We start from the raw sequence: 17685 nt of genomic DNA on the forward strand, positions 1-17685 counted from the left end.
GTAGATCAGTCAAAATCTGTAAAGAGACAGTGCTATGCCAAAACTAAGATCTCAAGGATGTGTCAGTGGAGTCTACTGGGTTTGAAATGGTGCTAAAAGGAGGTTATGTTCAGTTCAATTTAATTTATTGTCACGTGAACTGAGGTACAGTGAAAAGCTTTTGTTGCGCGCTATCCAGTCAGCGAAAGACAATGGTTACAATCGAGCTATTCATAGTGTATCACTACATGATAAGGAATAACGTTTAGTGCAAGGCAAGGCCGGTAAGATTGAATTATATTATATTAGGTTATATTGAATCTGAAAATTCGTAGCCATGGAATGAATATCTTTTTCTCATCAAAGAATCTCCTCTGTCTTGTTTAGAAGAGCACATTGATTTGCTAATCCAGAAGGCCGAATATGTTCTCGATGCACTTTCGCAGCAAGTGACGAGCCAACAAGAGAACCCTGGCAGTCCTGGTACTGAAGAGGTGCTGGATGCTGATCGATCTTGGGACAATCCACCATTTACTTTGTAAGTTAAACACAAATTTCTCCTGTCCTTTTTTGATGAAGTTGGGTGAAAGCCAGACCGCATTGAATTGGAAACCCTGAAGCTCAGAAAATATTTGGAGCTGGTGGTGCATTGCAAAGTATTTACCAGATTGCTGCTGATGTTGAACTTTAAGGAATTATTTCTGTTCTGGTGGTCTTTAAACTCCAGCTTTCTTAATGCCTTACTTTACCTGAGTACTAACCTTTTGAAAATCACACAGAGTCCCTCAGGTTACTCTGTATTGCAGAGTTATGTGATCTCCTCCTAATTAGATATTGCACTTTAACATTTTGCCTACCAGGGCAGCACAATGGCGCAGTGGTAGAGTTGCTGCCTTTCAGCGCCAGAGACCTGGTTTCAATCCTGACTACAGGTGCTGTCTGTACGGAATGGGCTTTCTCCAAGATCTTTGGTATCCTCCCACACTCCAAAGATGTACAGCGTTGTAGATTAATTGGCTTAATATAAATGAAAATTGTCCCTAGTGTGCGTCGGGTAGTGTTAATGTGCGGGGATTGCTGGTTGGCGAACACTTGGTGGGCCAAAGGGCCTGTTTCTGCACTGTATTTCTAAACTAAACTAAATGGACAATTTCACATCTTCATACATTTTGAGTAACTATTACAGTATTTGTCTCTCACTGCTAGACTCTTGGTGAGTGTTTGGAACACATGATAAATTAAGCAGCAGTTTATTAATCTGTACATTGATTTTTTTTCATGTTGTGATCTATTTGGTTATATCTTTAAACATCCTAAGCTAATTGGAAGCATATACATTCAGCACAATAATTGCTGTTATTCTGAAGCTTTTGAAGAAATGGTGTGCAGTGCAGCAGAGCCATCTGGTGATGAGGAAAGATTTTGTTGACTCCATTTTTTTGAAACTTCTGAAAACATAATGATTCAAAGCTAACGTACTGTGCGCTGATCCTGTATTCCTGTTGCAATGACCTTTTCCTCTGATGACTATCTGGAATTTTTTTTTAATCAAAGCGAGACGGATAAACTTCATGAGCTTTTAAAGGCTGTTGATGAATTATTTTTACATGCATCATCTGAAGAGCTGTGACAACTGATTCCTTTGCTAATATAGCTCAGGCATGGTTAGAGTTGTTCCAAAGTGAGCAAGAATGATCAGGAGCAATTGCACAACTGCCCGTCACACAGGCCAAACTCCCCACCATCAACTCCACTACATTCTCTGAATGCATTCAAGAGAGAGCTAGATAGAGCTCTTAAGGATAGCGGAGTCAGAGGGTATGGGGAGAAGGCAAGAATGGGGTACTGATTGAGAATGATCAGCCATTGAATGGTGGTGCTGGCTCGAAGGGCCGAATGGCCTACTCCTGCACCTATTGTCTATTGTCTATTTCATGCTGCCTCAGGAAAACAGCCAACAAAACCAAGCACTCTTTTCACCTCTTCTCCCCTCTCCCCTCAGTCTACAGATACGAAAGCTTGAAAGTGCATACTACCAGACACAAGGACAGCTTCTTCCCCTCTGTTATCGGACCACTAAACAGTCCTACCATAAACTAGTCAAGTCAAGTCAAGTCAATTTATTTGTATAGCACATTTAAAAACAACCCACGTTGACCAAAGTGCTGCACATCTGACTAGGAAAAAAAGAAACATACAGTGGCAGGCAGCCAAAACACAACGGCGCGGCCATCTTGAACAAAATGTTAATTCAATCACCCACAGTCCAACAATAAAAGCACTAAACAGGCACCCAAATTACCCAACCCCAAAAACCCCCCAAAACACAGTCCAACAATAGAAGCATTAAATAGGCATTCAAATCACACACCCCAAAACCCCCAAAAACACAGTCCAACAATAAAAGCATCAAACAGGCACTCAAACCACCCAACCCCAAAAACACACAAAAAAGAAACATCCATCAAAGAAACATCCATCACAGTGAGTCTCCTCCAGTCCTCTCTCTCCTCACTGTGATGGAAGGCCACAATGTCTTTCCCTTCTCCTGCTGTCCTCGCCCGCGGTCAGGTTGTTGTGGTTGCAGGCCGCACCGGACGGTCCACAGCGGGCCAAGCCCAAGGCGCGTCGCGTCGCAGCCGCTCCCGCAGCCTCCGAAGACGGCCGGCTCCGCTGATGATAAGTCCGATCCGGGGCGGGCGAACACGCTGTCGCTGCCGCTGTTGCTGCACGTCGGGGCGGTCGTGGCTCCCGACATTGAAACCCCCGCCCAGCAGAGAAATATCCCGCGGCCATCTTAGGCCGCGCCGGACGGTGAAATGTCCGCGCCCCAAGCCCCGCGATCCGGGGTGGGCGAACATGCTGCCGCTGCCGGAGCTCCCGATGTCGGAATCCACGCGGCCCGAACCTAAGGCAAGTCGCAGCCGCTCCCGCAGCCTCCGAAGACGGCCGGCTCCGGTGATGGTAAGTCCGATCCACGGACTTGGATGGTAAGTCCGATGGAGGCTGACAGCTCCAGGAGTTGGGCCGATGGTAGGCCGCAGCAGGAACGGAGACACGGCCCAGAAAACAAAGGTCGGGTCTCCGTTCGGAAGGGACACATATTTACAGTGTTAGTTTCCCCCTCCCCCCCACATACACACATAGTACACAAACACAAAACACCACATCACAACTACAACTAAGACAAAAAAAACAACAAAAACACAAAGACAAATGGACCGCAGGTGAGCGGCAGCTGCTAGGGCAGTGCCGCCATTTTGTTTAAACTAGGGTGTAGTCCTGATCTTCCAGCCTACCTCATTGCAGACATTGGACTTTTTCTTTGGAACTGTAATGCCACAATGCCGTAAAATATGTGCTGCACTCTGGCATTTTTCTCTTTGCACTACCTTTTGTACTTGTGTATGATTGTATTTGGGCATAGGATGATCTGATGTAATTGGATGGCATGCAAACAACCGATCTTCATTGTACTTTTGTACACCTGGCAATAATAATAATCCAAACGAAACAAGCTATTTGAGCTCCAGGTTGTATCACATTTTCCCAATCCCACATCTATCTACTCCACTGCCAGGGTGAGGCAAAGTGCAAACTACAAGAACAACTTGTTATATTCCTTCTTGGTGGTCCACAATCCAATGAACACTGATTTTTGTCTCCAATTTTAGGTAATTTGTACATCTCATGTGTACCTTTCACTCTCCCTCTGATCCACTCAGAATTTCTCACCGCCGCTCCCATCCCCTTTTCCAGCATTCCCCAGCCTCCTGTTACCCAATTTTGTTCTCCTTCCCCAACTAATTCCATCTGCTATTATCCCTCATTTATCCAGTTCCACGTTATCTTCCTTACTGCAGCCTCCATTTATCACCTTCCAGCTCTGTCTTTAACTCCACTGTCTCCTCCCCCAACCTGGCTCATAGAAACATAGAAACATAGAAAATAGGTGCAGGAGTAGGCCATTCAGCCCTTCGAGCCTGCACCGCCTTTCAATACGATCATGGCTGATCATCCAACTCAGTATCCTGTACCTGCCTTCTCTCCATACCCCCTGATCCCTTTAGCCACAAGGGCCACATCTAACTCCCTCTTAAATATAGCCAATGAACTGGCCTCAACTACCTTCTGTGGCAGAGAATTCCACAGATTCACCACTCTCTGTGTGAAAAAAAACTTTCTCATCTCGGTCCTAAAAGACTTCCCCCTTATCCTTAAACTGTGACCCCTTGTTCTGGACTTCCCCAACACCGGGAACAATCTTCCTGCATCTAGCCTGTCCAACCCCTTAAGAATCTTGTAAGTTTCTATAAGATCCCCCCTCAATCTTCTAAATTCCAGCGAGTATAAGCCGAGTCTATCCAGTCTTTCTTCATATGAAAGTCCTGCCATCCCAGGAATCAATCTGGTGAACCTTCTCTGTACTCCCTCTATGGCAAGAATGTCTTTCCTCAGATTAGGAGACCAAAACTGTACGCAATACTCCAGGTGTGGTCTCACCAATGCCCTGTACAACTGCAGCAGAACCTCCCTGCTCCTATACTCAAATAGGGCTCCATTTGATCCCTTTTCTCTCTTAATCTCTTTCTACTTATCACCCACGAGCTGTTGCCCCCAGTTCTACCCCTGATGCCCCCCACTTCTATCTCCGTCTTCACCTGATTCCACCCATCTCCTGCCAGCTTCTGCCTCACCATCTACCACTCCCATCTTTATTCTGGCTATCTCACCTCTACACTTTCAGTCCCGACCTGAAGTGTCGACCATTCTTCTGCCTCCAAAGATGCTCCCTGACTCGCTGAGTTCCTCCAGCAGATTGTTTTTGCAGTTTTCTCACTGTTTGTTGACTTCCATGGGGAGAATTAGGAAAACACTGGAGGTGATGGTTTGGAAGAAGAGGTCAATAAGTATATCTAGTCGCTGATGGTTCCCAACCCTGAGCTGGGACCTGCTTGGATTGAGATGTGGCTGTTATAAACATTGCTCCAACAGCAGATGTACATCATGACCTAATTTCCCAGGTTTAGTTTAGTTTAGTGATACACAGGTCCTTCGGTCCACCCCGACCATCGATCACCTGTATGCTAGTTCTATGTTATCCTACTTTTTGAGGGATTGGACGGGCTAGATACAGGAAAAATATTCCCGATGTTGAAGGAGTCCAGAACCAAGGGTCACGGTTTAAGAACGAATAAGGAGTAGGCTATTTAGGACTGAGATGAGGAAAAACCTTTTCACAGAGGGAGTTGTGAATCTGTGGAATTCTCTGCCACAGAAGGCAGCGGAGGTCAATTCACTAGATGTTTTCAAGAGAGAGTTAGATTTAGCTGTTAAGGCTAATAGAATCAAGGGGCATGGGGAGAAAGCAGGAACCGGGTACTGATTTTGGATGATCACCCATGATCATGTTGAATGGCGGTGCTGGCTCGAAAGGCCAAATGGTCTACTCCTGCACCTATTTTCTATGTTTCTATGTACACACAAGTAAAGGTTGTAAAGTTTGACCATGTTATTCCCTCACAGATATTTGCACGTATAAAGTGTGATCAGCCATGATCCTCCATTAGCAAGAAGCGCAGGCACCATAAGACATAGGAGCAGAACTCGACCTTTTGGCCCATCAAGTTTGTTCCACCATTCGATCATGGGGATCTATTTTTCCCACTCAACCTGATTCTTCTGTTTTCCCCCTGTAATGTTTGCTGCCTTTAATGTGACTCTCCAGGAGGGTCTACGATCATCCAATGCAATCAGCCTACTCTTTTAGCTAGACACAAAGTGCTGGACTAACTCAGCGGGTTAGGCAGCAACTCTGGAGAAAAAGGATGGCTGACCCTTCTTCAGACTCCTGACTTGAAACTAACCCATCCTTTTTCTCCAGAGGTGCTGCTGACCCGTTGAGTTACTCCAGCACTTTGTGTCTATCTTTGGTAAATACCAGCATGTGCAGTTCCTTACTACACCTACTCTTTTAAATCTCTTCTACCTCTAAACCTAATATCATTAACTATATTCTGCATTCTGTATCTTTCCCTCCACTCTACCAATGCTACTTGAGTTTGGTCTGATTGTATTTATTTATGGTATTATCTGATTAGATTGTATAGCGTGCACAACAAAAAATTTCACTGTACTTTAGTACATATGACAATAATAAACTGAAGCCTAAATCTGATGCTCTTGAAGGGGATAATCTGAGAAATTAAGTTTTGTGATAAGTTTGCTGTTAATTTCTTTGTAACCATTTTTACCTTTTTATTCAGCAAATCCCCAGTGCCTGTAGGCAACAGTGGAGAAGATTGTTTTGAAGTTTCTAACCCTGCTCAGGACAATGACATTCTCCATAGCCACTTTAATATTTGCAATCAGGTCAGTATAAATGAATGGTTACTCTGGATAAAATTCACTAAATTGTACATGTCCTGCCTGTTTCTCAACATTTTATTAAATAAGTTCACGAGTTATAGGATCAGAATTAGGCCATTCGGCCCATCAGATCTACTCTGCCATTCAATCTTGGCTGAACTACCTCTCCCTCTCAACCCCATTCTCCTGCCTTCTCCCCATAACCCCTGACACCTAATCAGTGAACCACCTAATGTTACAAATACTGTACACATTGAAATGTATGAATACCTCATGCAATGAAAGGAATATAGGAAAATAACTGCAGATGCTGGTACAAATCGAAAGTATCACAAAATGCTGGAGTAACTCAGCGGGTCAGGCAGCATCTCTGGAGAAAAGGAATGGGTGAAGTTTCGGGTCAAGACCCTTCTTGTGTAGAAAATGCAGGTACAGCAGGCAGTGAAGAAAGCTAATGGCATGTTGGCCTTCATTGCGAGAGGATTTGAGTTTAGGAGCAAGGAGTCCAACTGCAGTTGTACAGGCCCTGGTGAACCACACCTGGAGAATCGTGTGCAGTTTTGGTCTCCTAATTCGAGGAAGGACATTATTGCTATTGAGGGAGTGCAGCGTAGGTTCACCAGGTTAATTCCCGGGGTGGCGGGACTGACATGTGATGAAAGAATGGGTCGACTGGGCTTGTATTCACTGGAATTTAGAAGGATGAGCGGGGATCTTATAGAAACTTATAAAATTCTTAAGGGATTGGACAGGCTAGAAGCAGGAAAAATGTTCCCGATGTTGGGGGAAGTCCAGAACCAGGAGTCACAGTTTAAGAATAAGGGGCAGGCCATTTAGATGAGGTGAGGTGAAGATAACCTTTTTCACCCAGAGAGTTGTGAATCTGGAATTCTCTGCCACAGAAGGCAGTGAAGGCCAATTCACCGGATGTTTTCAAGAGAGAGTTAGATTTAGCTCTTGGGGCTAACGGAATCAAGGGATATGGGGAGAAAACAGGAACGGGGTACTGATTTTGGATGATCAGCCTTGATCATATTGAATGGCGGTGCTGGCTCGAAGGGCCGAATGGCCTACTCCTGCACCTATTTTTTATGTTTCTATGAAAGAACTGCTGGTGCTGGTTTAAACTGAAGATAGACACTAAAAGCTAGAGTAACACAGCGGGTCAGGCAGCATCTCTGGAGAAAAGGAAGAGGTGATCACGTTCCAGGTCGAGACCCTTCTTCAGACTGAGTATCAGGGAAAGGGAAATGAGAGATATAGATGGTGATGTAGGGAGATATGAACAAATGAATGAAAGGTATGCAAAAAAATAACAGTGATCAAGGAAACGGTCCATTTGTGGCTGTGGGCTAAGTGTTAACAAGTTTATTCTGTTTTAAAACTGTTCCAATTTGTTTCATTGGGTTGTTTAAATTAATACTGACTAGTTAATTAATTTATAGCATCGTATGGGAGGTGCATTCCCAATCTCGTTGTACCCCTGTACAATGACAATAAAGATATATTGTATTGTATATATTGTATTGTATTATATTATACAGATAATTAAACCGGGACGACTGTGAAACTAGTACAATGACTAGGGTGGGGGAGGGACAGAGAGAGAGGGGGGAGGCAAGGGTTAGTTGAAACGACTCGAAACGTCACCTATTCCTTTTCTGCAGAGATGCTGCTTGACCCGCTGAGTTACTCCAGCTTTTTGTTTCTACCAAAATGACATGTTATTCTTCTTGATCTTTAGAAAAATCATCTGGGCTCATCAGAAGTTTCTGGAAGAAAGCACCATGGGCCAGTTGAAGCACTCAAACAGATGTTGTTCAGTTTGCAAACAGTGCAACAAGGCTTTGACGAGGAACCGACCAAACAGCAGGAAGAGGTCAGAAGAATAAATGTTAAAGATTTTGAGCCTACAACTGCAGCATTATAGAGTTTTACAACTGAGTTACTTGCTTGGCAAATTAATAGTGCAATGTTGCCAAAGTGCTACTGGAGAGACTTTACATAACCCTGCACACTTTAATGGTGTGTGTCATGCTCCTCGTAAGCTGGTTTAAATTTATCAACATTGCTTCCTTGCAGCCATTATCTTTACCATTCATGTGTAGTGGAGTTAAAATTCAACTCTGCCAGAAACAACACAAATTCCAATATTGACCTTCTGGAATTTTATTTACATCAAGTTATCAAGAATATTGTAGGACACTCATTCATAGGTTCTAGGAGCAGAATTAGGCCATTTGGCCCATTAGGTCTACTCCGCCATTCAACCATGGCTGATCTATCTCCTCCTCCTAACCCCATTCTTCTGCCTTCTCCTATTAACCCCTGACACCCATACTAATCAAGAATCTATTTATCTCTGCCTTAAAAATATCCATCTGCAAGAGGTTTGCATCTCTTGTGTTCTATTTGCAATGTCAAAACTGCTTTCCAAATGTTTTGGTACTGATCTTTTTGCTTTAGCTCCACATTATAGCATTATTAACAACCTGATTAAATGGGGCAAATGATGGACACATTGAGCTCTCCAAGTACTCTGTTCACTGCTCGTCAGATGGTGAACAGAAAATGACGAGTAATTCTCATGCAGCCATTTGGTGAAAACTTTCATATGGATTGATAAATGGCAAGCAACATTTAAATGTCAAGTTATCAGGAAATAACTATCTTCAATAAGTGAGAATCTATCCATTTATTAATAAAGGCATTATTAAGAGGAACCCCCCCATCAACATCCTGAAGGTCACTACTGACGAGAAAATCAGTTGGACCAGCCACATAAATAATGTGGCACGGTGGCGCAGCGGTAGAATTGCTGTCTTACAACGTCAGAGACCCGGGTTCAATCCCGACTACGGGTGCTATCTGTACGAAGTTTGTACGTTCTCCCCATGGGGTTTCTCCGAGATCGTCGGTTTCCTCCCACACTCCAAAGACGTACAGGTTTGTAGGTTAATTGGCTTGGTATAAATGTAAAATGTCATTGGTGTTTGTAGGGCAGTGTTAATGTGCGTGGATCGCTGGTCGGCGCGGACTTGATGAGCCAAAGGGCCTGTTTCTGCGCTGTATCTCTAAACTAAACTAAACTGTGGCTGCAAGAACAGGCAAGAGCTTGGGGACTTTGATAAGTGAATCACTTTGTGACACTCCAGAGATTTCCAGGGCTACAAAGTCAGAAAATAGTGGAGCACTTTTTATTTGCTGGGAATTGTGTGCAGTTTTATTAACACTCAAGAAACTGCAGCTTGCTCAATTTACTCTTACCCACTGCCATTAACAGTCATTCCACCCACCGTTATGGCACTATGGCTGCAGTGTGTGCTACCTACAAAATGCATTGGAGGAACTAACTGGAACACACAGTAACCTCCCAAATCTGTAACTTGTGCCATCGTAAAGGACAAAGGGTTCAGACACATGGGAACAAATTTATAAGTTAGGTAAATTTTGGATGTTTGCCAAAGTGCACCAGATGATAAGTAATGGACTGTAATTTTTTCTTCTACATTTGGTGATCAACAAAATCTGTAAACAACATGGCTAGAGAGAGGTTCACTTTCACCAACTGATTTATTGATTGTAAAATCAGACCTGACATCACTAGACTCCAAACTCTCTTCTCAATTCTCTTCTTATCATAAAACGGTAACTTTCAAAGCTAACATTTAGTCTCAATTACAGGAATATATGTTTCGTACATCTTGACAGACGTTTCCGCAAGAGAAATATAAATCAGCCAGATTTTTTTAATCTCTGATCACTACACAATATGAAATAAACATGATCAATGTCAGCAAGTGGGGTTTCTCATCTTTGTCACGATTGCTGCCAGGTTACAATTTTTTACGTATATTAAAGTCAGCAGTCGCCAATATCAACTCACTCCTGAGCATACTCTCACTAACACAGTGGGCGGTACGGTGGCGCAGCGGTGGAGTTGCTGCTTTACATCGCCAGAGACCAGGGTTCGATCCTGACCACGGGTGCTGTCTGTATGGAGTTTGTACTTTATCCCCATGACCTGCGTGGGTTTTCTACGGGATCTCCAGCCTCCTCCTACACCCCAGCACTAGGTGCTCCAGTTCCCTTCCACATCCCAAAGGCGTGCAGATTTGTAGGTTATTTGGCCTCTGTAAAATTGCCCCTTTTGTGTACGGACTGGATGTTAACAGTGGGATCACATAGAACTAGTGGGAAAGGGTGATCGATGGTCAGCTTGGACCAAACAACTTGTTTCCGTGCTGTATCTTTCAATCTTTCAATCAATCACGCTACTGCCATAACTGCCTCCTGCATGTAATAAGGCGAAAGAGGACAGTTGAATATATCTTACTTTGTCTCGCCTTTCCTTTGCTCAACCTCCTCGTTGAAGCCTCTCCTGACAAGGCCTCATCACTTAATCTCAAACACTGCAGCTGCATCTCAAGCCAAAAGTACTCCCAAAATGGCCACTCTGCTTGAGCCAGTTTCCATTTTATTAAATTCTATTTGATTAAAGGTGTAGCTATGGGAACTCACAAAGGCCCTGGATATGCCTGTCCTTTTGTTGGACACGGGAGCAATCCTTAATTCAGTTTTATTTGGGACCACTCCCCCAACTCTTTCTCCAGCACGTTGATGATTGTGTTGGTTTCTTTGTTCTGCGTATGTGCGGAACTCCAGCTTCAATGCTTTTGATGCCAATCTCCATGCAGCTCCCACATTTACGTGGTCCATCTCTGACACTTCCCTTTCTGGATTTCTCTGTCTCCGATATCTTTTCCATGTCCACAGGCACTCTCAGCTATTGTGTCTGCACATCCTTTTGTGCTTCCTGTGAGTATTTACTTCCCTTTTTCCAGTTCTCCATCTCTGTTGCATTTGTTCCAGGGATAAGGCCGTTTGCTCTGGTGCCTCTGAAACGTCCTTCTTCCTGACATGTGGCTCAACCTTTGCCACAGGGTATGTAGCTTACATCTACATTTCCTCTGTTTACTGCTTCTCTACTCTCGCACACCTCTCCTGTACGGGACAAAGGGGCTCACCTGCCATCCTACTAGCTGTCACATTCGCTGCATTGGTATTGGATTAGTATTGTCATGTGTACCGAGATACTGAAATAGGCCGCGGGATTTTCTCTGCCCGGCGGGGGCTTCAATGTCGGGAGCCCTGACCGCCCCGACAGGCAGCGGCAGCGCCTTCACCCACCCCGGATCGCGGGGCTTGGGTCGGCCCGCTGCGGACCTTTCACCGTCCGGCGCGAGCTCAAACGTGGCAACTACAACAGCCTGACCGCGGGAGAAGACGGCAGGAAAGAGAAAATACATTCTGGCCTTCCATCACAGTGAGGAGGTGACTGGAGGAGACTCACTGTGATGGATGTTTCTTTTTGTATGATTGTGTGTGTTATTGCTTATTTTTATTGCTCTTGTTGTTGGACTGTGGGTAACCTTTCATTTCACTGCACATTTATGTGTATGTGACAAATAAACTTGACTTGACTGAAAATTGGTTTTGCATGCTATCGAGTCAAATTTGTGAAATCTTTTTGCAGTTTCCTCCAGCTCCAACATGATCCCACCACTTAATGTGCACGTCCAAAGATCTTTGATGGTGGCAGAGCAGATAGATAATGTTATACTGCAGGGGAGGGTGCAGAGGAGTTTCACCAGGCTGTTTGTTGCCTGGGACGGAGCGTTTTAGTTGCGAGCAAAGATAAGAAGACAGATGTGTTTTCCCTGGAACGGAGGAGGCTGAGGGGACGTGAATGAGGTGTAAACTATTGTGAGTAGTATATAAAGGGTAGGCAATTTTTTCCCCTTTTCAGAGGTGAATAAAACTAGAGAACATAGATTTTTGTTGAGGGGGAAGATAGAGAGGATTTGCGGCAGACATTTTTTCTGGCAGGGAGTGGTGATAACCTGGAATGTACTGCCAGAGACGTGTGGTATCAGAGGTGCTAACAGCATTTAAAGAGGCATTTAACTGAACATTTGAATCGCCTGAGCTTGAAGGCTTTGGGATAAGTGCTGGAAGATTGGATTAATGCAGATGAGTGTCCAATGGCTGGCATGGACGTGATGTGCCGAACGGCCTGTTTCCCAGATGCGTGACTCGATGACACTCCTCGCATCTTCCCTCTACTTCCCTTTCTGCATTTTGAGTGGAGCGCTTGCTTTGTGACTCCCTGGTCCACTCTTCTGTCCATACCACCACTGCCTACCCCATGGCACCTTCCCATACGACCGGAGAAGATGCAACGTCTGTTCATTCACTCCTTCCTTACTTGTCACTCCCAGGTGAAGCAGTGATTCAGTCGCATTCCTTCCAGTCTAGACTGCTGCATTCAGTGCTCACCACGTGGCCTTCTCTATAATGGCAAAACCAAAGTCAGGTTGGGGGATCACTTCACAGAGCAATGCTCAGTCTGCAAGGGTGACTCTGAGCTTCCTCGTGCCTGCAATCAGGCTATTGAACTCTACGAGCTCCAACTAATCTCTGATCTGTCTTGGTTGCACTAGGGACTTCCGGGTTTGTTTAGTTTTTGCACTACCTCATTAAAAAAAAATGGAACTGTTATTTTTTATTTATCATATTATCAATAGGGTACTGTGTTTGCAAACCTGTTGTGTTGCTGTTGCAAGTAAGAATTTCATTGTTCCATTTGGGTACATGTGACAAGACAACACTCTTGGCTAGCACTTTAATTCTCAATCCCTCACATATTCCAACTCCAATACCATCTATGCATTTAGCAGCCTCCTGGAATGAACATTGAATATACCAACTTTAAGTAAACCCTCTCTCATTGTTTCCATTATCGTGCTCACTCTATTTCTTTAAAAATACTTTGCTGATGGTAGGTACTCATGTTACTTACCACCTGATCTGTCTTAATATATCTCCACATAGTCTTTAAATTTATATCTCACTCCTTGCCCAGCTCTGTTTTGAAAACCATAAACCATCCACTCTTTCCCCCAATTCTGAGGAGGGGTCCCGACCTGGGACATTAACCGGCTTTTCTTTCCACAGATGCTGAGAGACCAGCTAAGTTCTTCCGGCAATTGTGCTTTAGTGGTTTTCGGTGTCTGAGCTTCAAGATGATGCCATGTTTCTGCAGAAAAATCAATGTCTGAGATTTATTTTTATATATTAAGTATACTTATTGTCGTTGTTATTCACTTGCTAAGTAATGCTTTTCTTTTGACCAGATTCCTGAAAGCTTTACATCTCAAAACCAGAGCCTGGATTTTGAAGAGGCACCTGGCAGCAAGTCATTACAAAGGTAACTTAGTGCATAAATGTGCCTGGATCCAGAGATTTAATGTTGGGGTGCAGCAAGGATATAGAAAGGCTTAGACAAATGCAGGCAAATGGGACTAGCTTAGAGTGGGCATTGTGGTTGGCAAGGACGAGCTGGGTTGAAGGGCCTGGTTCCATGCTCTATGACCCTGTGCTCTGCAGATCACTGTGCATCCAAGTAGTGTTTAAGTGTAAAGGAATAGGTGAACGCTTTGGTTCCAGACGACCCGAAATGTTACCTATTCCTTTTTCTCCAAAGAAACTGCCTGACCCGCTGAGTTACTCCAGCTTTTTGCGTCTATCTTCGGTGTAAACCAGCATCTGCAGTTCTTTCCTACACATAGTGTTTAAGTGTGCTGGGGGTATCTCCCTGCATGACATTCTCAAGAATGAGTTCCAGAACCTCAACTACCCTCTGAATGATGTTTCCTCATCTTGCCTCTAAATCATACCAATGATTTAAGTTTATACCACCTGATTCTGAACCTTTCGCTAATACTTTGTTTCTTCTTCCAATTAACTACCCGATTAGTTAGTCATTAAGGGTCCCCCCTCCCCCAACAATGTCACGTTGACTATGCTCGATCAGCCCCAGCCTTTGCAAGTCTAGATCGATCCTGTCCCGTAGAGTATTTCCCAATAACTTCCCCATCACTGATGTTTGGCTCACTAGCCTGTAATCACCCGACCTATCCTGCTGCACTTCCTGACTATCAGTGCCATATTGCTGCCTTCCAAACTTCTGGCACGTTGATCTTGGCCAGCAAATATTGAAGATCTTGGTCAGGGCCCCAGAAATCATCTCCTTTGTCTCCCACAGCAACTTGGGATATATCTATCTCATCACCTGTAAGCCCACAAAGTCATCAGATGCTTTTCAATGTCACGTGGTCTAGAATATCCTTGCCTCCTCCCTGAAGTCCTTGGTAAATATGGTGAGCAGTATTCATTGCAGACTTTAGTCTAGTGCAAGGTAAAACCAGCAGTCCGATCAAGGATAGTCCGAGGGTCATCAAAGAGGTAGATAGTCATCCAACACTGCTCTCTGGTTGAGGTTCAGATGGTTCAGTTACTTGATAACAGCTGTGGAAAAACTGTCCCTGAATCTGTTGGTGTGTGTTTTCACACTTCGCCCACATGTTCAAGTGCCACGCATAGATTGCCTTTTTGCCTAACTTCTTTTAAGATATTTTTAAGATTGATAGATTCTTGATTAGTACGGGTGTCAGGGGTTATAGGGAGAAGGCAGGAGAATGAGGTTGAGAGGGATCAGCCATGATTGAATGGCGGAGTAGACTTGATGGGCCCAGTGGCCAAATTCTGCTCCTACAATTTATGAACTATCCACAGTATTTCATTTGTTAAAAACAGTTAATAACACATTCCAGATTTCTTGGTGTAAAAATTGCAAGCATAGTTTTAAAACGTGCATCAACCTTGACTGCATTTGGGGCAACATTTGCTGATCCATCAGACTTTATCCTCGCCCCTAAAAACAAATTGCAGGACAAAATAACCTTTTGTGCGGGTTTTGAAGAAAGGTAGAGAAGGTGTCCCACACTAACGTCACTTCAATAGATCAAATGTGTAGGAAGGGACTGCAGATGCTGGTTTACACCGAAGATAAACACAAAATGCTGGAGTAACTCAGCGGGTCAGGCAGCATCTCTGAAGAATGAGTTTCTGGAGATGCCTGAAGAAGGGTTCTCGACCCAAGATGTCACCCATTCCTTCTCTCCAGAGACACTGCCTGTCCCGCTGAGTTACTCCAGCATTTTGTGACTAAAATAGATCGACTGGTTATAAGTAGATTGTTAATTAGTCGCCATGTTATCTTTCTATTTTAGAAGACCAACTGCAAAGTACTTGATTGACATTAGGCCCTTTGGGAAGTTGTAAAATTTTATGTGAAAGGCACTACTTAATGTAAGTCCTGTTTTAAAAGCATCTGAGTGAGTGTGGATGTATGTTAAACTCTGAAGACGACTGCCTTTTTTTCTGTCACCAGGGCACTCAGCCATCTGAAACACCTGAAAGGGCTTGTTGATGATATTAGTCGCAAGAAGAATAAAGAACCAGAGAGCAATCAATACGATTGATAAGCTACCTGGGAGAACATTTCATCATACAATATTTATCGTGTGTACTTTAATCAAATAAATTTTTTACATTTTAATTGTTAGTCTGCTATCATGGTATGATTAATAGGGGTGTTACATAGAAACATAGAACATAGAAAATAGGTGCAGGAGGAGGCCATTCGGCCCTTGGAGCCAGCACCGCCATTCATTGTGATCATGGCTGATCGTCCACAATCAATAACCCGTGCCTGCCTTCTCCCCATATCCCTTGATTCCACTGGCCCCTAGAGCTCTATCTAACTCTCTCTTAAATCCATCCAGTGATTTGGCCTCCACTGCCCTCTGTGGAAGAGAATTCCACAAATTCACAACTCTCTGGGTGAAAAAGTTTCTTCTCACCTCAGTTTTAAATGGCCCCCCCTTTATTCTAAGATGACCAGTCATCATCATATAATCATATCATATATATACAGCCGGAAACAGGCCTTTTCGGCCCACCAAGTCCGTGCCGCCCAGTGATCCCCGTACATTAACACTATCCTACACCCACTAGGGACAATTTTTACATTTACCCAGCCAATTAACCTACATACCTGTACGTCTTTGGAGTGTGGGAGGAAACCGAAGTTCTCGGAGAAAACCCACGCAGGTCACGGGGAGAACGTACAAACTCCTTACAGTGCAGCACCCGTAGTCAGGATCGAACCTGAGTCTCCGGCGCTGCATTCGCTGTAAAGCAGCAACTCTACCGCTGCGCTACCGTGCCGCCCAGTCCTTTTATAATGTTATATGTTTCTATAAGATCCCCTCTCATCCTTCTAAACTCCAGTGAATACAAGCCTAGTCTTTTCAATCTTTCTTCATATGGCAGTCCCGCCAGCCCAGGGATCAATCTCGTGAACCTACGCTGCACTGCCTCAATTACAAGGATGTCCATCCTTAAATTAGGAGACCAAAACTGTACACAACACTCCAGATGTGGTCTTACCAGGGCCCTATACAACTGCAGAAGAACCTCTTTACTCCTATACTGAAATCCTCTTGTTATGAAGGCCAACATGCCATTGGCTTTCTTCACTGCCTGCTGTACCTGCACGCCAACTTTCAGTGACTGGTGTACAAGGACACCCAGGTCTCGCTGTACCTCCCCCTTACCTAACTTAACACCATTGAAATAATATTCTGCCTCCTTGCTTTTGCCGCCAAAGTGGATAACCTCACATTTATCTATATTATACTGCATCTGTCAAGCATCTGCCCACTCACTCAACCTGTCCAGGTCACCCTGCAACCTCCTAACATCCTCTTCATAGTTTACACTGCCACCCAGCTTTGTTAATTTCTGCAAACTTGCTGGTGTTGCTTCTAATTCCCTTTTCCAAATCATTAATATATATGGTAAACAGGTGTGACCCCAACACCGAGCCTTGCGGCACTCCACTCACCACTGCCTGCCATTCTGAAAAAGACCCGTTTACTCCTACTCTTTGCTTCCTGTCTGCCAACCAATTTTCTATCCATGTCAACACCCTACCCCCAATACCATGTGCTCTAATTTTAGTTACCAATCTCCCGTGCGGGACCTTATCAAAGGCTTTCTGAAAGTCTAGATACACTACATCCACTGGCTCCCCTTCATCCATTTTACTTGTCACATCCTCAAAAAATTCCAGAAGATTAGTCAAGCATGGTTTCCCTTTCATAAATCCATGTTAACTTGGACTTATTCTTTTACTGCTATCCAAATGCACCGTTATTACCTCTTTAATAATTGACTCCAGCATCTTTCCCACCACCGAAGTCAGGCTAACTGGTTGGGGGTTATGAGGGGAAAGCAGGAAAATGGGGTGGGGCGGGAGAGATAGGTCAATAGACAATAGACAATAGGTGCAGGAGTAGGCCATTCAGCCCTTCGAGCCAGCACCGCCATTCAATGTGATCATGGCTGATCACTCTCAATCAGTACCCC

At 44.2% G+C, this 17685-nt stretch overlaps 1 protein-coding gene across 1 annotated transcript in view; it reads left to right on the forward strand.

Annotated features, from left to right (window-relative positions):
• The window catches only part of c1h18orf54 (chromosome 1 C18orf54 homolog), a 39662-nt gene extending 23851 nt beyond the window's left edge, over window positions 1–15811 (forward strand). The window contains exons 4-8 of the mRNA XM_078409491.1: window positions 367–517; window positions 6246–6351; window positions 8093–8227; window positions 13545–13618; window positions 15644–15811. Of these exons, the coding sequence (XP_078265617.1) occupies window positions 367–517; window positions 6246–6351; window positions 8093–8227; window positions 13545–13618; window positions 15644–15734 (557 nt within the window). The 3' untranslated portion in view covers window positions 15735–15811. The remainder of the gene's footprint in view (window positions 1–366; window positions 518–6245; window positions 6352–8092; window positions 8228–13544; window positions 13619–15643) is intronic.
• The last annotated feature ends 1874 nt before the right edge of the window (window positions 15812–17685 follow it).

The sequence above is a fragment of the Rhinoraja longicauda genome, chromosome 1 (genome assembly GCF_053455715.1).
Source record: "Rhinoraja longicauda isolate Sanriku21f chromosome 1, sRhiLon1.1, whole genome shotgun sequence".
Taxonomy (NCBI): Eukaryota; Metazoa; Chordata; class Chondrichthyes; order Rajiformes; family Arhynchobatidae; genus Rhinoraja; species Rhinoraja longicauda.